The sequence below is a fragment of the Passer montanus genome, unplaced genomic scaffold (genome assembly GCF_014805655.1).
Source record: "Passer montanus isolate IOZ18808 unplaced genomic scaffold, ASM1480565v1 scaffold15, whole genome shotgun sequence".
NCBI lineage: Eukaryota > Metazoa > Chordata > Aves > Passeriformes > Passeridae > Passer > Passer montanus.
This window is the reverse complement of record NW_024362051.1, coordinates 11430217-11448831: the sequence shown is the minus strand read 5'-3', so window position 1 is coordinate 11448831 and position 18615 is coordinate 11430217. Positions and strand designations below refer to the sequence as shown.

General features: G+C 48.4%; 1 protein-coding gene across 7 annotated transcripts in view; it reads left to right on the top strand.

The window, feature by feature from the left end:
• Positions 1-18615, top strand: part of LOC120498769 (serine protease inhibitor Kazal-type 5-like) — a 41613-nt gene that overhangs the window by 19448 nt on the left and 3550 nt on the right. For 3 of the 7 annotated variants that reach the window (XR_005626726.1, XR_005626727.1, XR_005626729.1), the window contains exons 2-11: positions 7256-7383; positions 7882-7948; positions 9522-9649; positions 9732-9783; positions 12060-12190; positions 13179-13251; positions 13726-13787; positions 14595-14676; positions 17767-17894; positions 18260-18323. Coding sequence is in view for 2 of the 7 variants with exons in the window: in XM_039701867.1 (XP_039557801.1) it covers positions 4911-4968; positions 6158-6183; positions 7256-7383; positions 7882-7948; positions 9522-9649; positions 9732-9783; positions 12060-12190; positions 13179-13251; positions 13726-13787; positions 14595-14676; positions 17767-17894; positions 18260-18323 (999 nt within the window). In the remaining 5 variants the exon portion in view is untranslated. Of the gene's footprint in view, positions 1-4871; positions 4969-6157; positions 6184-7255; positions 7384-7881; positions 7949-9521; positions 9650-9731; positions 9784-12059; positions 12191-13178; positions 13252-13725; positions 13788-14594; positions 14677-17766; positions 17895-18259; positions 18324-18615 lie in introns of those variants that run through there. The other 4 variants (XR_005626725.1, XM_039701867.1, XR_005626728.1 and 1 more) reach the window with 4 other exon arrangements.

Sequence of the window (18615 nt, the reverse complement as noted above, 5' to 3'; positions counted from 1 at the left end):
CTCTCAGTGCAAAGAGATTTGCAAAGCAATTATTCCAAATTAAGCTTATCCACTTTGTCCCCTTTTGTTAGAGTAAGTTCACTTGATACAGATTTTTTTGATTTTTTTTTTCTTGTTCTTCAGTAAGGACTTGCTGTGCCCTGGATGTGTTTCTGGAATGCATTTTACCGAGGCTTTGTGGATGAATAACATTCACTGTGCACTTGACTCTCAGAAGTGGATGAAATCAGGAAATTCCCATCATTCCTGTCCTGGCCTCGAGCAATTCCCCTTCCTTGTTGAGCAGCCAGAGTAGAAGCAGTGCTCCAGGATGAAGGGATTTAACCTACAACGTTTTCAAGGATGCAGCCAGGAATTGTGACCAGCCAGCAGCTGGGCTGAACACCCAACACCATGCTGGGAGCTCAGCAGCCTCTGGGGAAAGACTTTTTACTGTGTCAGACTGCTGGAGCCCAGCCTTAGGCTCAGGAAACTTTTCTGGCTGAAGGGAAGGGACTGTGGTGACCCTGGGTACCTGCAGTGACAGTGGGATTGCTCAGAATCTCAAACTCACTTCCATCAGCTTGGGGTTCACTGGCTTTTGGCTGATCAGCACCCGGACTTTGGTCTTGGAAGGGCAGGCAAAGCTTTGTCCAGCATCACAAATCTTGTTCTTGCATGGGATGTGTGGTGAGGAGCCTCCTAAGCTCTGCTGGGATGGGTGAGACTTGCAGCTCTTCTTGCAGCAGAGTCTGGCCCAGGGTGGGTGCATCCATGAGTGTCTTGGACAGGGAACCACCCTGTGTCTCTGGAGTCCCTCTTTTTGGAATGCCTCACTCTGGAGGTATAAGAGAGTAGGTTTGGGTTGGGTATTAGGAAGAAAGTCTTCCCTGTGAGGGTGGGGGGCCCTGGCAGAGGTTGCCCAGAGAAGCTGTGGTTGCCTCTGGACGCCTGGAAGTGTCCAAGGCCAGGCGGGAAGGGGCTTGGAGCAGCCTGGTCTGGTGGGTGGTGTCCCAGCCCATGGCTGGGGATTGGAATGAGATGATCTTAAAGGTCCCTTTCAACCCAAACCAATCTGTAGTTCTATGAACTCATGAAACTGAAGTGGAGAGCTGTGGATTCAGCTTTGGCTGTGAAGCAGAACAGCATTTACTCTGTCCTTCCTGTGTTGAATAGACCAAACAACTCTGTCTCTTCCCTTTTCTCCCTGAGGATCTCTGGGTTGGAGAGGGACATAGTGGTCAGCTGGAAAAGAAAGCAGTTTCAATATTTTAGAGAAATTAGGTGTTGAGCAGTGGTGCTGATGGGGTTCCTCAGAAGAAGAGAGATGGTGGGAGGTAAAAATTGCATCAATCAGGACAGAAAAATGCATCTATGGTGGGAATATAGTCATGTCTGTAGTTTTATGAGGGCACATGGTGCTGTGGAAGAGACTGGCACTGCTGCCAGGGAAAATGAGGGTGAAACATGGGCTGCAGATCCTCATCAGGGCTCTTTGTCCCACTGTGTGGTGGCTTTGGAGGCCTCACCCAAAACACTGCCTTGCTCTGGGGTGAGAATGGGACAGCACAGCTCATGTCCTCAAGCATTTAGGGCAACTTCAGAGCTGCTTGGGCTGGAGGCTGGCATTCAAACAGTGAAGAGCTACCAAAGCACAGATGGTTTAGCAAAACCCACAAACCTAACCAAAAAAATCCCCAAGCAAACCCTCCCTCCACTGCCTTAAAAAGAAATCCCAAACCAAAACACCCTAAAAAACCCCAAACCAAACAGCACCCCCAGCATCACCATCCAAACCAATTATGCTGCCAGGAAGTTTTTCCCTGGTAAAAATATCCCTAAGTGATGCTAAACCCATTAGGAAGGAGGTGATACTGCCTGCAAAACATTGCCATGTCACTAATGGGAAGAAAAACAACTTCCTGAGTGGACAAGGCATCTCAATTATTTTTCTCTCTCTGTGGATATATTTTTGTGCAGGCGCAGGTTGTGAGGGAATGAGATATGGGAACATCAGAAAAGGGGAAAATTGCCATAGGAAAAGTGTTCATCACTAATTAGGGTATAAATCATTTGGCTGCTTATTGGACTCCCTTCCCATTCTCCTTGGGGCCCTGGAGAGGGAGAGGTGAATGCCCACCGTGGCTGTGTCCTGCCTGCCACAGTGCTGGCCAGTGCTGTAGCTTGCTGGCTACAGGATATTGTTTTTGGGTTTTCAGCTGCCTAGGGGTTCCCTACATTTCATGTTATGCTTCTATTTTCTCCTGCGTTTTCCTAGTTACTCCTTCATGATTATTTTTATCCCGATTCCTGTTTTCATAGCAGAATGTGGTGAAAAATAGACCCAGTGAGAGCTGTCCTACCAGGCACAGCATCATTATATGCTGTTTACTTTTCCAATTTTTTAACTGAGACGTGAACAAAAGATACTTTTGCAATATCTCTTCTTGCCCTCATCTGCTTTTCTCAGTGGCATTTTGCTCTCTGGCTGTTTGGCATATATTTGTAAATTAATATTAGCTAGGTGCTGTGCTAAAAATATATTAACAAAGCATCAGGATCATCTCTCTTCCAGATCCAATCCTATGGGATATAAATTCCTATGGAAATTAATGGGCTGTCTGGATTCCAGTGCAGGATTGAGACTTCATGGTGTAGATGGATCAATACGGTGTAAATCGATCAATACAAGCAATCAAGGGAGTCAGGCAGGGTTTATGCTTAATACACTCCTGCTGTCATCCCTCATTGTGCCCAGGTTTGTGTAACACAAATAATCCTGCAAACCATGGGGCTTTGCTGGGTCCTCTCCATCCCTTCTCATTTCATTTCGTTGCTGGATTTTTTTAGGAGGTTGTCATTGTGCAGTAGTAATTAGGCTGGGAATCCTTTTTATTTTTTTTCCCCTCTTGAGTTTTGTTACTGAATGTGGATCTGGTTTTGGTATCAAGGTGTGTTTGGGCCATTCTGAGCTTCTCCCACGGGCTGGTGTGGGTGTAATTGGTGGAGAGGGGGCTGCGTGGTGGGAATGTGGGAGAATGGGGTGGTCACAGGGCCGGTGTGGGGTCAGGACCTGTCTCTCCCTCTCCTTTTCCTCGTCACCCTGCACTGCCAGGCTGGGAGCTGCTCTCACCTGGCCAGTCTGACCTGATCTGGCACCCACTCTGCTTCCTTCAGGAACAGGGCAGCCAGCCAGCTGTCTTAAATCAGGGAATTGTTTCATTCCTCTGTCGGAATAGAACTTTTGGAGGAAAAGAAAATTTTAAGAACAAAACCCTTTTCAAAAATGCGCTTCCCATTCCCAAACCCTCCCACCTCACGGCTGACTCATGGGCAGACGCCTCAGCAACAAACACCATCTTTTGTTTTCTGTCCTTCAGATGGATTTCCAAGCTCTAACCACTTTTAAACTACCATACACTTTTTTTTTTTCTTTTTCTCTTCCAATTCTCCCAAGGATTTACTGACACATGCTCTGTCAGCTTAGTTTTCCTCTCTTCCTGTTGGCCTTCCCTCCAATTCCACGCCCAAATACGCATACAGGAATTATCTCATGATTCAGGACAATACACAGCTCTTCAGATCTGCCGTGAACCATCTGCATGGCCTTGGGCAGTTTGCTACTGTATTGCAAACTCTCCACTGTGAACCTGCACACGATTTCAGCTTAAGTGGAAAATAAATGTTGGGGTGACCACACTCCAAATGAGGGCTGTGCTGGCTTGGCTTTGGCTCCAGTTGTGAACACGAGCAACTGTTCTGAGAAATGTGTGGCAGCAGTTTATTACAAGGATTTATACTGAGCTCTGCTGGCCTGTCTGGCCAGGCACATATGTCATGCAGAAGTATGTTTTCTTCCTCAGATGGTGCTGATCAGCCACAGCCTGTGCTCGAGCCCCTCATTGCTCTGGTTTGCCTGACTGACTCATTTTTTCACCCCTTTCAAACCTTGCAAATGACTTTTCTCTCCAAATTCTTCTCTTTTCACTGGAGACAAGGCACACAGCTTCTTCCCACGTAAATCACATTCCAAAACTTTGATGTCATCTTTATTTTCCTCTCTCGGGACTCCTGAGAAACCCTGCACAGGATGATTACTTTCATCTTATCTCTTCTTTAGGAAAGCCCAGAGCAGGGCTGCTTTGCTGGACCCTTTAGCATCAATAACAACACACCTCAAAGAGCAGCATCTATAATGGTCTGCCAGGTCCCAGCTGGGCTGAAGAAAGGTTTTCACTAATAACACTGCATTTTTATTTTTTTTCTGAAGACAACAGGGAGAAACTGGGAAAAGATGAGGATTTGGCAGTATGGTTTTATCATTAACACAGCTGCTAGGAGAACTGTAGCATGAAGCCCAAAGAATTTCAACAAAGCCTCAAACTTGATGCTTTTCAACATTTCCTGAATGTTTACTCTTCAGGTTCATACTGAAGTGCTTTAATAAAAGCAGACTGACTTCCAGAGGTTTGAGTGACCTGGCCTTCCTGTTGTCTCTTCTGCAGCCAAGTTATTAAAATAAAACCCTTTCAGCTATTTGGTTGAGATATGAAAGGGTGTTTGTGGTGTGGTGGCTGGAGTCCCACTGCCTTATGAACCACCCTGAGGATGGCAAGAATCCCTCTGGCTGTGTGGGGGATCCGAAGTGATCTATTTATAATTTTCTTACCTTGACAAAATGCAGGGAGTGACTCAAATATGTCCCATCCTTATGGAAATTAATTGTGTTAATGAGATCATTAGAATTTAGAGTAGTGTCAACAAACTGGTTTTTGCAGCTAATGATGGTTCTTGGGAAGGTTATGTCATGAGGAAGGCGGAGAACCTGGTCATCTATATATATGTGATCAGCCCTGAGCCCTTTCTTTGGGTTTCATTGAGCAATGCTCTAGTAGAGCCAACGTAGGCAAACAGCTGCCACCACCCTCACCATGAAAATAGAAGGTGCCTCGGTGGTCCTTGCTCTGGCATTTTTCTGCTTCTTCTCAGGTCAGTAACTTGTGATGTTCTCTGTGCTGGAATCTGGGACTGGCAGAGGACGCAGCCTGGGAGTGCCCATAAAGACAGAGAGAGGATTAGAGAGCCCTTGTTTTAAAAACAGTGTGGTGGTATAGCAGAAGAGCAACAATACATGTAGAACAACAATTTTGTTGTTGTTGTTGTTCTACGTGTATTAGTTTGATATAACCTGTCTTGTTAACTACTCTTTCTTTTTCATGTGGAAATACTGAAGTTGTGTTGGTAGATGAAAGCATGTATTTTTAATAGAATTAACAGTTAAAGAAGAAAACAAAAAAGCCAAACTCCCATTTATCTGAGTGGAAGAATACCAACTTACAACCAGACTGAATTCTTCCATAAAAAGCCCAACTTTGAGCAAAAATGTAATACAATTTTTTGTAAATTCAGAAAAATGGTAATGTCTTGTCAACACTTGCTAAGGAAGGCATTTTCACATGGCTGCAGTAATTTGGTTACAATAGATAGACTTCAGCAGGAGTTAGGTTTGAAGCAATGGTCTTTCAATTTCCTGCCAGTTTCTATTGAAAAAAGCACTAATGGAAGATTTCTTGACGGATCCCTGCAATGCCCCTGATGATGCAAAGGAGGATGAAACATATTATACCAGCTTTAAGTGGCTTAGTAAAAAGAAATAGGTATCAGCTACTCACCTGCTGACTCATTATTAATTTGATAATTTGTGTGAAGTATTGCAAATGGAATGGGCCTTGAAAAGGAATTTGTCGTTTTGGACAAACAACAATGGCCTAGCTCAGGTATCCCAATTTTAAGGAATGGTGAAGAATGCCAGAAATTCTTGTGTGGGTTAGATGCAGCTAGCAAGGCAGGAGTATAGAGTAATGGAGGAACAGTTACTGGGCCATCCTTGGAACTTGGATTTTAAGCCTGAGAAAAGTAACACAGTAAAGAAGGGCACAAAGACACTCAAAAAAATGGATGTGATTTTGCATTTGAATGACAAAAAGTGCAATGTTCCAGAAAGGACTGGGCATTAGAGAATTTCTATCAGTGTGAAATAATGCATTGGATTAGCTTTTATCAAGAGGTATTTGGGTGGATTAAGAAACTGCATCAAGTATTTTAATTAAATGCTTTTGCTTTAAAATTTCCCTTCAAAGATTTTTGTATGGTTTCATTGTTGGTTTTTCTGTCGCAGATGTTGCCAGTCAAGCTTCAATTAAGGCGAGTCCAACCTTTTCTATTCTGCTTCTCCCTTTGTTTTGCCAACTTACACTGCTTTAATGCATGCTCTGAGCAAAGTCCATTTAAATGCACTATACTTAGATGTTATAAAGCTTTTTCAGTGGTGGAAAAAGCAGTGAATCTGTCCATATTTAGAGACAACACTTAGGTAATATGGCAATGGCTACAGCTGACAGTGTGTGTTTGGTGCATGATGATGAGAACATATCCAAACAGCTCTGGGCTGGAAATCTCATGAAATGATGTTAGAAATGGCATAAATTATATTTTTAATGATATTTTAGAATGTAGCTTCTGATCCAGCAGAAACCCCGGCTTCTGATAATTTCTGAGTTTCATAATTAAAAGAATTAAGGCAAGTCCTTTGAGTCTCAGAAAATAATTTGATTCAATGACTTAGAAGTCAGATCCATTCATGTTTTAATCAAGCAAGCTTGTCTCCTTGGTAAAGATCCTTTCGGGAAACACAGTAGCCAAAAATAACTAAACGGTTCATTGCTTCTCCCTGGTCTGCATCTCAGTTACCCAGCAGAAGATGCAATGGGCTGCTGCAACATTGCACAATATTACTGCTCTGCTTCCTGGGAGCGTTGTGCTTTTCTGTGCTTGTCTTGCATGTGAATCACCCTTCAGTCACTCTGGCCCGTTCATTCCTCTTGCATCCCTCTGGCACTTCCAGGGCTGTATTTTCTGCTCTTGGCTAACTTTATAACGTGCAGTTCTCTGCTGTAGCGGGCAGCAATTTGCAGCTGTATGTAAATTAAATGTGTTCCTTAAATATATATTCCTTTCCCCGTGATTAATGGTTCTTGCAATGGGTTTTGAACTTTCTCCTTGTATTTTCTGCCTCGGGAGCCGCGAGCAGGGCTCTGGGTGCAGCCTGTGCCACGTGTGGTGTGTGGCCAGGCATGGGCAGGAGGAGCGTGGTTTGTGTGAGCAAACTGGTGCTGCTGGAAGCCTGCAGCACACCCAAAAAAGATTCAGTGTGAACAAACAGTTCTCAGGATCTTGCTGGGAGCCTCCACTGATTGCCCTCCTCTGTGCTTTTCAGAACGAATGCAGGAAAATTTGGTCACTCCTGCGCAGCGGGAAGTTTTCCTGCCCCACCACCAAGGAGCCCTTCAGCAGCCCAAATAAAAAAGGAGACCTCAACAAGTGCATGATGTGCCAAAGGCTGCTGTGAGTATCAGCTGCCTGCTGGCTCCAGGGGCAGCCCTGCCCACCCACAGCAGGTCCTCTCCTCCTGTAGCAGGGAGCCAACTCTCTGGAGGCTCCGTGCTATAAAGTTGTTGTCCCTGGCCAGCCAGACCAGTTTGTAGCCCTTCAGCAAACCTGTGAGCCCAGTAGCACCCCCCAGCTCATCACATGGTGGGGACTCACCACAGAGCGTGAGGAACAAATGCAGAGTGAAAACTTCCACAGATTAATGTCTTGTTTCCATAGATGGTGTTTCTTAGGATGGGGAGAGCTGGGTGTTGGGTAGGGAGAAAGGGTGGCACAGTGCCCCCAGAGCAGAGATGTTGAACACCCTGGACATGTGTCAGGGAGCTGAGCCCTGCTGCTGGTCTGTGCTGCTGCCTTGTGCAATGGGGAGGTGAGGTTGGCTGGACTGGCCTTTAATCACCCCTGTTTTGGCACTGCTCACTGCCCCGTCACTCACGCCTCCTTTTCTTGCAGGGAAAGAGACTCAAAAACCCAGGGGAGTGGTGGAGAGATGGACAGGAATGTGAACTCCTTGGGAAAGGTGAGGTGAAGCACGGCTGCTGGAGCCAGTTTTATTGGTGATGGCATCTCGTCTGCTGCCTCTGACCCGCTGCCCAGGGCGCTTCCTCGTCTGCAGCGTGGGAAAGGGCCCTGCCAAAGGGGAGCAGGGCAAACATCCCCAGCCGTGGGAAGAGCGTGAGGCTTTGTGCCATCCACCAGCATAAAAGGAATCAAAATTCCTGGTGGCTCCTCCCAGGCAATCACGGCACCCCCGGTGCGTGCCTGACCCAGAGCCCTGGCTCAGGAGGATGCCTGCCTGTTTATAAGGCACCACTGGAATCTGGCAAATATTTAATAGCAAGGTTGGCACACGTGGGCTCTGACTAGGGCAGGGTGTGGGAATAGGCTGCCTCTAATTGTCCCTTGTTTATCTTGTTGATGCACCTGTGGTTTCTTTTAGCCATGGCTGTTTTTCTAGATAGCAGGTCTGTGTGGAGGGAGCTGTCCTTTTAGCCTTGGGTTTTTATTCTAGATGGGAGCAAATTGGTTTCCATCAGATAGTGTTGGTTGTGGTGATTGATTTATTTATTTTTTTACATCTGGTTAAGCAGGGTAGCTTTCTGGCTCTTTTGTGTCTGGACAAATTAAAGGCTTTGTAAGGCATAGCTGTCCTAAGGGAGATTTTTTTTTTTTAGACATCTGACTTGCCAAAGTGTGGTCCTGAAGGCAGCAAGACAGTTTTACAGCATCAGGAAGAGACCTACACTGAATTTCTTTGTTAAGCCATAGATTTTCTGTCTGGCTTTTGGCAAGTAATTTTCTAGGCTTGACTTCCCCATCTGCAGAACTGGGATAAGCTATCAAGCCATCTCCTCTACATGGTGTGAGAGGAAAACTGTATTACAGATCACACAACAGATAAAGGTTGTAAGTGCTGCATAAATGAACCTGAAGACCTCACATGTTCCATGTGTTTCTTGTGCTCCAGACTTGCCCTGAAACTTAGAGGAAAGCTGTTCAGAGAAAAGTAAAATCTGGGCTGAAATGCTTAAGCAGGCTTTGCTACAAAAGCCTTTTGTGAAATAGAGTGCTTTGGTTCAATTAACACATACCATCATGTTAAGTGGAAGGTAAAAACACCCACCTCTTTCTCTCATGTACCTGGCAATAGGAGGTGTTCAAGGATTATATCTTTTTATGCCTGCAGCTTCATTTTTTTTTATACTGTGCACGGATTTTAAAATTCTTTAATTTTAGTTGTGCGTTCTCTCACGAGAGATGGGAAAACTGACTTTCTCATTTAAAATTCACTGAAATTGTGGATTTTATACTTAGAGCAGAGCTTAGGTCCTTCAGGCAGGCTCTTGCATGTGTTATCTGTTAGAAATAGCAACAAGGCTACCCTGGATGCAGAAGACAGATCCACTGATCTAAACATACGGATTTATTTGTTTTATGCTGCATGTTATGGTTTTCCACCAAGTTACGCCTCAAGGAAGCAAAATAACATTTGAAATGCAATTCATTGGGTGGATAATCCTTTGTGGATTTGCGGGAGATGTGCCTCTCTCTCGGCATATCCGTGTCAAACCATGCTTTTGGCGTTTGCACAGGATGAGTGTCGGGAGTTTCGGGATCTGTTCAACAGAGGGAAACTTTCCTGCACCAGGGAGAACGACCCAGTCCGGGATGCCTCTGGGAAGCAGCACAGCAATAAGTGCATCATGTGTGCAGAGAAGTTGTGAGTAAAGGAGAGGAGCCTGGGAAACCTCTCCTCCCTGGAGCACCCTGGTATTCACTTTCTCATCTCTCTTCTCTTCCAGCAAAAGGGAGAATGAGCAGAAGTTATCTAAAAACAGACAAGGAAAAGATAAGGTGAGATTAAAGTATTAGGCAGGTCAATATGGAACTTTATTGGATTTTCACCCAAGACACAGAAAAAGGAATGTTATTCTACTCCATTGCTCTTTCTCCTCTGACTTAATTTTGAGATCCACTTTCCTTATGCTCCTTATTTCTTATTCATGCTCTTAAATCCCTCAAGTGAACAACTTGTGCCTGAATGTTATGGTCTGCCCCACTGACCTGTGGATCTAGGGACAGGCGAATCCTGACAGAGCAGGAAGCCAGGTGTGCTGTCCTGTCCCAAATTTCAGCTCTCAGGTGGAGAGGTCAGTTCTGCTGAGGCTGCTAATTAGTGGAAAAGGGAAATGTGTGAAAAGCCCCAAATCTGAACTCTGCACAGTTTAAGAGATCATTGTGTCCTGGGAGATGTCAGCTCTGCACTATCTCCAGGCCTGTGGCTCAGTTTTAGCTTTTTTTTGTTGGAAACTTTGTTCTCATGGAGCTGTGATTTGCCACCTTCTCCCTGGCACGCTGCAGCCTCCATGTTGCTGTGCACTGATGCTTTGCTGGCAAAAGCAGCCCAGTAAAGGGGAAAATAGTTGCTTTCCACCACTTTGCTCTTGATTCCTGCTGTGGTAGGGACCGGTGCGGCCCCCTTAAGCTTCAGTCTTGGGGATAATCCTGTTTTAGTGCTTTTTCTAATGACTTTGGCACCAAAAAATAGAAGTGTAAGTGAAATTTGCTGATGGCAAAGCTGGGAGGCAGTATCAGCAGAGGAGGATCAGCAGATCACTCAAGACTAATTGGATAGTGCTGAGGCCTGGAGTAATAGAAACAAGATAAAATGTAATGGCAGTGTGAGATCACACAGTCAGTGCTTAACAAGAATTCCTACTCATTGGGTAGAAGTGACAAAGGATAAGAAAGCCCCGCATTTATTAGTGGGTCAGGGATGTTACAGGCCATGAAAAAGGCAAATGCACGGCTCAGATGTACTCGGTGAGATTTTTGCAGCAGAGGTCAGGCCTGAACAGGGCTCCAGAAATGCTGGCTCAAAGGGAAAATGTTTGAGAGGCTCTTAGGGAAAGGCAGATCTGTCAGCAGAGGATTGGACTGCTGAGCTGGGCTGGTCCCAGGGAACAAGGAGAGCTTCCCTGGGCTTGTTGGGAAGGGAAATCATTGCCTGAACTGTGCAGGGGTGTGAGCTGGTGGTGGGGAGAAGCAGTGAGGCTCATGGGGAGCCCCTCTGGAGTGGGTAAAACACTGATTTCTGATGGGACAATGCTGTATGGCTGTTGGCACAGCAGGAGAGGCTCATCCAGGGCCAGATCATCTCTGCTACCTGTGGCTGGGGTGGCTCTAGGGAAAGTTGCCAGCATTACCCTGGTGGGAAAGCTGAGGAGCTGGAGGCTGGGGTGGCCTGGATGGGGGATGAGAACAACACTGGGGAAAACTTCCCCTGCAGAGAGATGAGGTGTTGTAAACTTCTGAGCAAAGCAAAGGGTGAGCCCAGTGACCTGCCAAGGACCTTCATGCGAGCTAACAAAACTGTGCACAAAATGGGCAGAAAATTGCAAGCGTTAAAAGCTGTTTTTAAAAAGAAAAGGGTAAGCGGAAGTCACTTCCTTACCCTTTGTACTTGCTGTTTGGAACTGCCTATTGCAGTGTGTGAAATAGTTGAAATTAGGGGGACTGAATGTTTCCATCTGTGTTACATAACAGGGACAGGTTAACACAGTTTCTGTACAGCAGTTTTGAACAAGGAACAAATTAATCATCCACTCTCCAAACAACCTTCCTGTGCTCGTGGGCTATTAAGTGTGTTTACATTGTGCTTTTATGTTTTAACTGCTACTTCTTGATTGACACGTCCCAAAGTGTGGCGGGTTTGGAGGATCCTACGCGCTTTGTAAAGAAAATTATCTTGAGCTACAATCTGGGAAAAGGCTGTAGCCATGTATTAAGGATGTTGGGAGAAAAGGGAGTGACTTCATTGCTGTATCGGTCACATCACTGGCATGCTTTGGATAGCCCAGCCAGGAGAATAATAATTAGTGGGACCATACTAGAGAACTCCCAACACGTGCTGTGCAGGCAGAAGGACCCGGAATTCTTCTGACTCACCCCTCTGTTTATATGCTAAGTGGCTGCTACTGCACACCCTCTTCTCTCACCCCCACCCAGACTCTCCTGTGATGCATTTGTGTTGGTTCCGTGCTTTCCTGGCAGGAAAACCCCAGGTTTCTAGGGATCTGATCAATAAGGCAAGGAGGACAGAGTGCCCTAACCCTGCCCTCCTTCTGCAGGATGACTGCAGCGAGTTCCGCTCCCAGTTTGAGGCTGGCGGCCGCCTGTCCTGCACCAGGGAGAACGCCCCTGTCCGGGACGCCTCTGGCAGGCAGCACACCAACAAGTGCCTCATGTGTGCTGAGAAGTTGTGAGTACCCCTGTCGCATTCATGTTTTCTGGAAAATCCCTTCACCCGGGATTTTTCTCCCTGGAAGCTGAGAAGCCTCAGAGAAAAAGGAAAACAATTTTGTCTCATTTGCTTCTCGTGTTTTGCTGCTTTGGAATGTGTTTAGAGATTGTTTATCCAACAGGTGATTGTTTCATTAGTTTCTGCTGTGAGTTGTTTTGGGGCCAAGCTGTGTTAGGACTCTGGAAAGAGTCACGAGTTTTCATTATTATCTTTTTAGCCTTCTGTAAGTATCCTTTCTGTGTTCTTTAGTATAGTGCACAATAGTATTTAATATAATATAGTATCATAAAATAATAAATTAGCCTTCTGAGAACATAGAATCAGATTCATCATTCCTTCCTTTGTCTGGGCACCCTGCAAATACAATATACCCCTGTCCCTGAGCAGCAGCAGCAAAGAGGGAAACCTCTGGCTGCAGAAGTGCAGCTTCTGCCTGTGAAGATGCCTCTGGGCAATGCCTGGGAGAGCCCTGACTCCCAGTGGCCCTCCAAGAGGTGCTCTGGCAGTAGGGCTCCTCTTCCCCCTTCCCTTTCCGCACTAGGGGCCCGAGGGCAGGTGGGAAGCAGTGTGGAGTAGAGGAGGAGGAGCAAGGGTGACAGAGCAGCCCCTTTCCCAGGGGACTGTCGGGCACAGGCAGCTCCAGAGGACTTTCCCACATGTGTACTTTGCCTTCCAGATGTGCTCTCTCTCTCTAGTCCCATAGAGCTTATGCAGAAGCAGATCTGATATAAAAGCAGCCACTGGGAACAAAAATGTAGCATACAGTGGGAATTTGGAGGAAAAAGGGAGAAGCCTTAGGGTGGGAATTAGGAACAGGACCACCAGGAACAGGGACTGTGGATGGGAAGGTGGGACCTAGTGCCATGACACTGGCATGCATTGTCTTACACTGACACTGCCCTTGGATGCTGGTGGCACTCACACTTCTCCTCTTCCCTTCTTCCAGCAAAAAGGAAGCTCAGAGAGGGGGTGGAACTCTCCAGCGCAACAAATTGCCCACTTCAGAGAGGACAAAGCAGGTGAGATGGAGCTCAGAGCCTGTGCAGAGCTCAGAGCGGGTCTGGTGAGAGCCTGTGGGATCAGGATGGCCAGGGGCTGCCTGTGGTCAGCCTGGGGTGATCAAGGTGTTTAGGATTCTGTAGCCAGCTAATCATGGGGGTGAAGCTTTTGTGTTTCCCTCCTTTGTGGGATGGACCTGGGTGTGAGCATACAAACTGGACATGTTTGCACCTGACAGAGCTGCCCCTCTCACTTTCCCAGTGATGTGATGCTATATGAGAGATAAAGGGCAGGTTCAGACTCCCCACAATCCTGTGAACCCTTGGGATGATAACATTTGGTGGGTATGGAGTGCATCAAACTTGCTACTTTAAGAACAGAATTCTTTAGGTCAGGGGGGATCAGGGAGCAGGGCAGGAGCTGCTTTAGATTTTTTCCCTAGTTGCATGGAAGTTGTTTCTGTGGTTGTTGAGTGTGTTCTGCTCATTTTGCAGAAGAACTGTGGTGGCTCACGGCAGGGTGTAAACGAGAGGCGTCCCTTCTCCTCGGGCAGAGGGTGAGTTCAGCCTGTCCCCACACACACCACCACCCCTGGCACTGCTTCCTGCCCCCTTCCATGTCTTTTTTGGGGGTGGTCAGGAGATTAATTGGAGCAAGAATGGTTGGACAGCACAGGAGCAGCATGGCCTGGGATGGAGCAGTGCACTACAGCTCTTTCCATGGGCTGAGCTGGTGATGAGGAATTACACACACTGGGGCATGTCTCTCCTGCAACCCTTGCTCCATTTTGGCCTTGATGTTCTGTGTATGAAGCACCAGTGATTGCTGTGCTCAGAATCTCTCTCAGGACATTCTGTCCAGCAAAATCTGTCTCCTGGCAGTGCCCACGTGCGTGCCTGGCCCTGGCTCAAAGGCAGTGCCTGGTGCACCATGTGCTTTCTGGGCGCTGCTCAGGCAGGAGCTGTTTGTTTTGTACCTGTTGGCCCTGACAGGACTCAGATGCTGCTTTTTCTGGGTCACGCTGAGATTTCTTGCTTTTGCCTGGTGCAATTCCTTCATGTCCCCCTTACATCAAGTGGGAAGACAGACACAGGGCTGCTGGGAAGACAGACACAGGGCTGCAGAGCCCCGGGGTGGTGGTGCTCTCAGACTGAGCACAGGGCAAGGCTGTGTCCTGCTGTTGGCTTCCTCCCTTTCAGCATGTGCCTGGGGGCTTCCCTCCCTCTCCTCTCCTGGGGGTGGGTGCCATGGTGAAAACAGCCCTCCAGGAGCCGAGGGGGTCTGCAGGGAGGGTGGGTTTGCACTCTGCTCCCCCTGTTTGGAAGGAGATGGTGCTGAACTGGATCTCTGCTCTCTCTGCCAGCCCACAAGTCCAGCGTGGCAGGAACTGCAACCGGCCACCGGGCCGCAAGTCACAGAGCAGAGACAGCCAGGAGGACCCCACGGTAAATCCACCTCCTGCCCCTGGGGGGGCACCCGTGTGGGCACAAAGGGGGCTCCTGCCCCTGGGGGGGCAGCCGTGTGGGCACAAATGGGGACCTTTCCCATGGGATGCTCCTCTGCTGGTGCTGAGCCTCCTTTCCCAGCAGCTTTTCCTACTCTTGCTTTAACCCTGAAGCTTTTCACTTGGCTCCATGACCTTGGAAGGGTTTGAATGAGTGAAAGTGTCTGTAGCCTGCTGAAATCCCCTGGATCACCTGGCATGGAAACAAAGGGAAGGGCTTGGCTCCTTGTGGAAGCCCCCCTGCTCTGGGGGTGTGGGTCTTGAGCTCAGGTTGGAATCCTGCCCCACATGAAGCCAAAATAGGGTAAAGGGTGTCACCTCCCCAAGATAAAGGCCAAAAGGCCGTGGTCAGAGCAGTGTGGTGGAGGTGACCAGGGGATGATGAGGACAAGTTTGGCAGAAGGAATGAGTGCTAAAGGGGGAAACTCTGAGTGGTAGATGACAACTGTGTATGGAATACTGTAGGAGGAAGGTGGGGGTGTCTGCTCTCCCTTCTCATGAGAAGAAAATGGAATAGTTCCAACAAAGCTAAAAGTGGAAAATGTGAACTAATAAGAGAAAATAAGTTACCGTAAAAAGGGTGACTAAACTGTGGATCTCGCTATCACAGGGTGTTGTCTAGAGGTAGGATGGTTAAAAAAATACCTGATGTTTTAATCCCTCCAGACTTTTCATACAGTAATTTAAATAACATTCTGGAAGAGATAGGAAATGTGTTTCTATGGATTTGGAGGGATCTTACTACCAACTGCCTTAACTCTCTCTGAAGCCTCTGCCATGAACCACTTCAAGAAGAGGGATATTTGAGTTAAAACCCCAATAAATAGTTCAGGTACTGTAATTTTGATGTATTCCAGAGGAAGCATTAGGTGTAATAAGGCCAGTCTGCTTCAGGGCTTTGTGGTATTTCCTGGTAGCACCGGAGGGGGAGTGGATGCCGATGAGCCTGACAGACCAGAGGTGATTCAGGGAGCAGCTCTGCTCCTCTCCTCTTTGCAGGGCCGCTTGTGGGCTTTGTCACAGACAATTCCCAGAGCCAAAGGAGAGGTGGCACTGGCTGCTGGCACCTGTGATGTGTGGGGCTGCTGGTGGGGCGGCCTCCTGCCCTGGGCTGTGGTGCAGGCAGCAGTGTCTGGTGCATGGGAAGGCATCCGGCAGAGGATTGCAAAGGTCAGCACTGTCTGCTCTCACGTCACTGATAATTAGCCAGATGAGGGAGGAAGCAGCACATTATGGAAATTAGCAAGTGACGTTTAACCAGCAGGTGCTATCACAGCACCCCAACATCACCAAAGCCTCCCCCTGTTCTGCCTGGCACGAAATTCTCCTTCCCTGGGGTGCTGCCTGCTGCTGATAAACCATCATTTTTGTGCTGAATGCTGCCTCTCCAGGTGGAGGAGGAACTGGAATGTTCTCTCAGACCCATCGCACCATCTGCAGCCATCGCAACGCATTTTGTAGCACTGGAGAAAGGGGTCGGGAGCCCATTAACTGCTTCTTCGTCTCGGTTTTTTTCTTTTCCTGGGGCTGAGGAAGGGGCTGTGAGTGCCAGGGAACAGGCTGTGCTATCCCTGACCTCTGCTGTCGGAAATCTGCTATGACTGTACAAACACTCCGAGGGTGCGGGAGGCTTTTTGGGGGATCCCTGAAGGTCACTCCTTGCTCCCTCGGTGTGTGCCACAGGGAAAGCTGTGCCTGGGAGTTCCCGTTGCCGTGCTCGGAGGCAGCACGGGGGCAGCCCGGTCAGTCACAGCCCCGGTGTGCCGCGGGGGGCGGCAGGAGCGCGGCGTGCCGCTGCGCCTCGCCTCGGCACGGGGCTTCAGCCCAGCCCTTGGCGGTGAGCGGGGTCGGCATGCTGGTAAGGAGGGCGAGGTGCAGGTAGAAGATGGATGTGCTTTGAGAGAAATAAACCTTGTGGCGGACCGTGGTGTTGGGGTGGATCGGCGAGCGGGGAGTGAGGTCCCCTAAAGCTTGGCTGGCTGGTCCAGCAAGGGACATCTGGCTGGATGTGATACAGGACAGGGCTCTGTCCCCCTGAGTTTGGCTGGCTGGTCAGCCAAGAGACATCTGGCTGGATGGGATACAGGACAGGGCTCTGTCCCCGTGAGTTTGGCTGGCTGGTCAGCCAAGAGACATCTGGCTGGATGGGATACAGGACAGGGCTCTCTCCCCCCAAAGCTTGACTGGCTGGACCAACAAGAGACACCTGGATGGATGTGATACAGGACAGAGCTCTGTCCTCCCAAGCTTGGCTGACTGGTCCGACAAGAGACACTATGTCTTTACAAGTGTGGCCTGGCTGGATGTGATACAGGACAGGGCTCTGTCCCCCAAGCTTGGCTGGCTGGACCAACAGGAGACACCTGGATGGATGTGATACAGGACAGAGCTCTGTCCTCCCAAGCTTGGCTGACTGGTCCGACAAGAGACACTATGTCTTTACAAGTGTGGCCTGGCTGGATGTCATACAGGACAGGGCTCTGTCCCCCAAAGCTTGGCTGGCTGGTCTAACAGGAGACACCTGGATGGATGTGATGCAGGACAGGGCTCTGTCCCCCAAGCTTGGCTGGCTGGTCCAACAACAGACATCTGTCTGGATGTGATGCAGGACAGGCCTCTGTCCCCGCAAAGCTTGGCTGGCTGGTCAGCCAAGAGACATCTGGCTGGATGTGATGCAGGACAGGGCTCTGTCCCCCCAAGCTTGGCTGGCTGGTCCAACAAAAACACTATGTCTTTACACATGTGACCTGGCTGGATGTGATACAGGACAGGCCTCTGTCCCCGCAAAGCTTGGCTGGCTGGTCAGCCAAGAGACATCTGGCTGGATGTGATGCAGGACAGGGCTCTGTCCCCCAAAGCTTGGCTGGCTGGTCAGCCAAGAGACACGATGTCTTTCCAAGTGTGGCCTGTTTGGATGTGATAGAGGGCAGAGGGGCCCCAAGCAAGGCTTGGTTTGTGAGCACCTTCAGGCCACGTAAAGGAGGGTCTTGTGAGTGAACCGTCACCAAATGTGGTTTCTTTCTCTCTTCAGCTGGACTGTGATCGAATTCTGCATGGGGTAAAGGGTGGAAGGATTTTCTGCAGCGAATCCTCACAACCAGTCTGTGGCACTGATGGGAAAACATACAAAAATGAATGTGACTTGTGTTCAGCTGCCATGTGAGTAGGCGGAGAGATTTCAGTAATACAGGGCCATCCACCATTCCCGAGTGTCTTTTGCAGAACAGTGTTTGTTTTGATACATCATGACTCACTATCAAGTGTGTCCTTGGTGCTTTGCTGTTAAGCAAACATAGATCAAAATGCCTGAGATTAATCTGATGACAGCTAATTAAGATACACAAGTTGCCAGGGTCCCCTATTCCCTCTCCGCCCAATCATGAATTGTTTGGGGAGCAATAAATGCCATCACATTGGAAGTAGCATCAAAGCATTAAGGAGCCCACAGAGGACTGTCATGCCAGCAGCTGAGAGCTGTGGCATTGCAAGTGAATAATAAGCAATGTCTTGTCCTCCCTTTGCAGGAGAGCTTCAAACTTCATCACGGTAAACTATCGAGGCGAGTGCCGAGAGCCCGGCCCTGCAGTGGTAAGCAGCAAACCACAGCTGGGCTGCCCAACACCATTCTCTGCCTTTCCCTGGTGGAAATTCCCCGTTGGCACCGTCTCAGCCTGTGCTGACCTGATCCAGGCAGCCACAATGGGCAGTGAGGAATGAGGAGTGGCTGGCACTCAGCAGCTGCCCACTGTGCCCTTCAGCAGGAGCTGGGTGTCCACACTGGGACCTCGCTGAGGTTAACAGAGTTAGCTTGTTCCTTCAGCTAACAGCGGGCTAATTAGAGGCATGCTCTCCAGCTGCTCTTCAGCCACGTTGGCTGGGA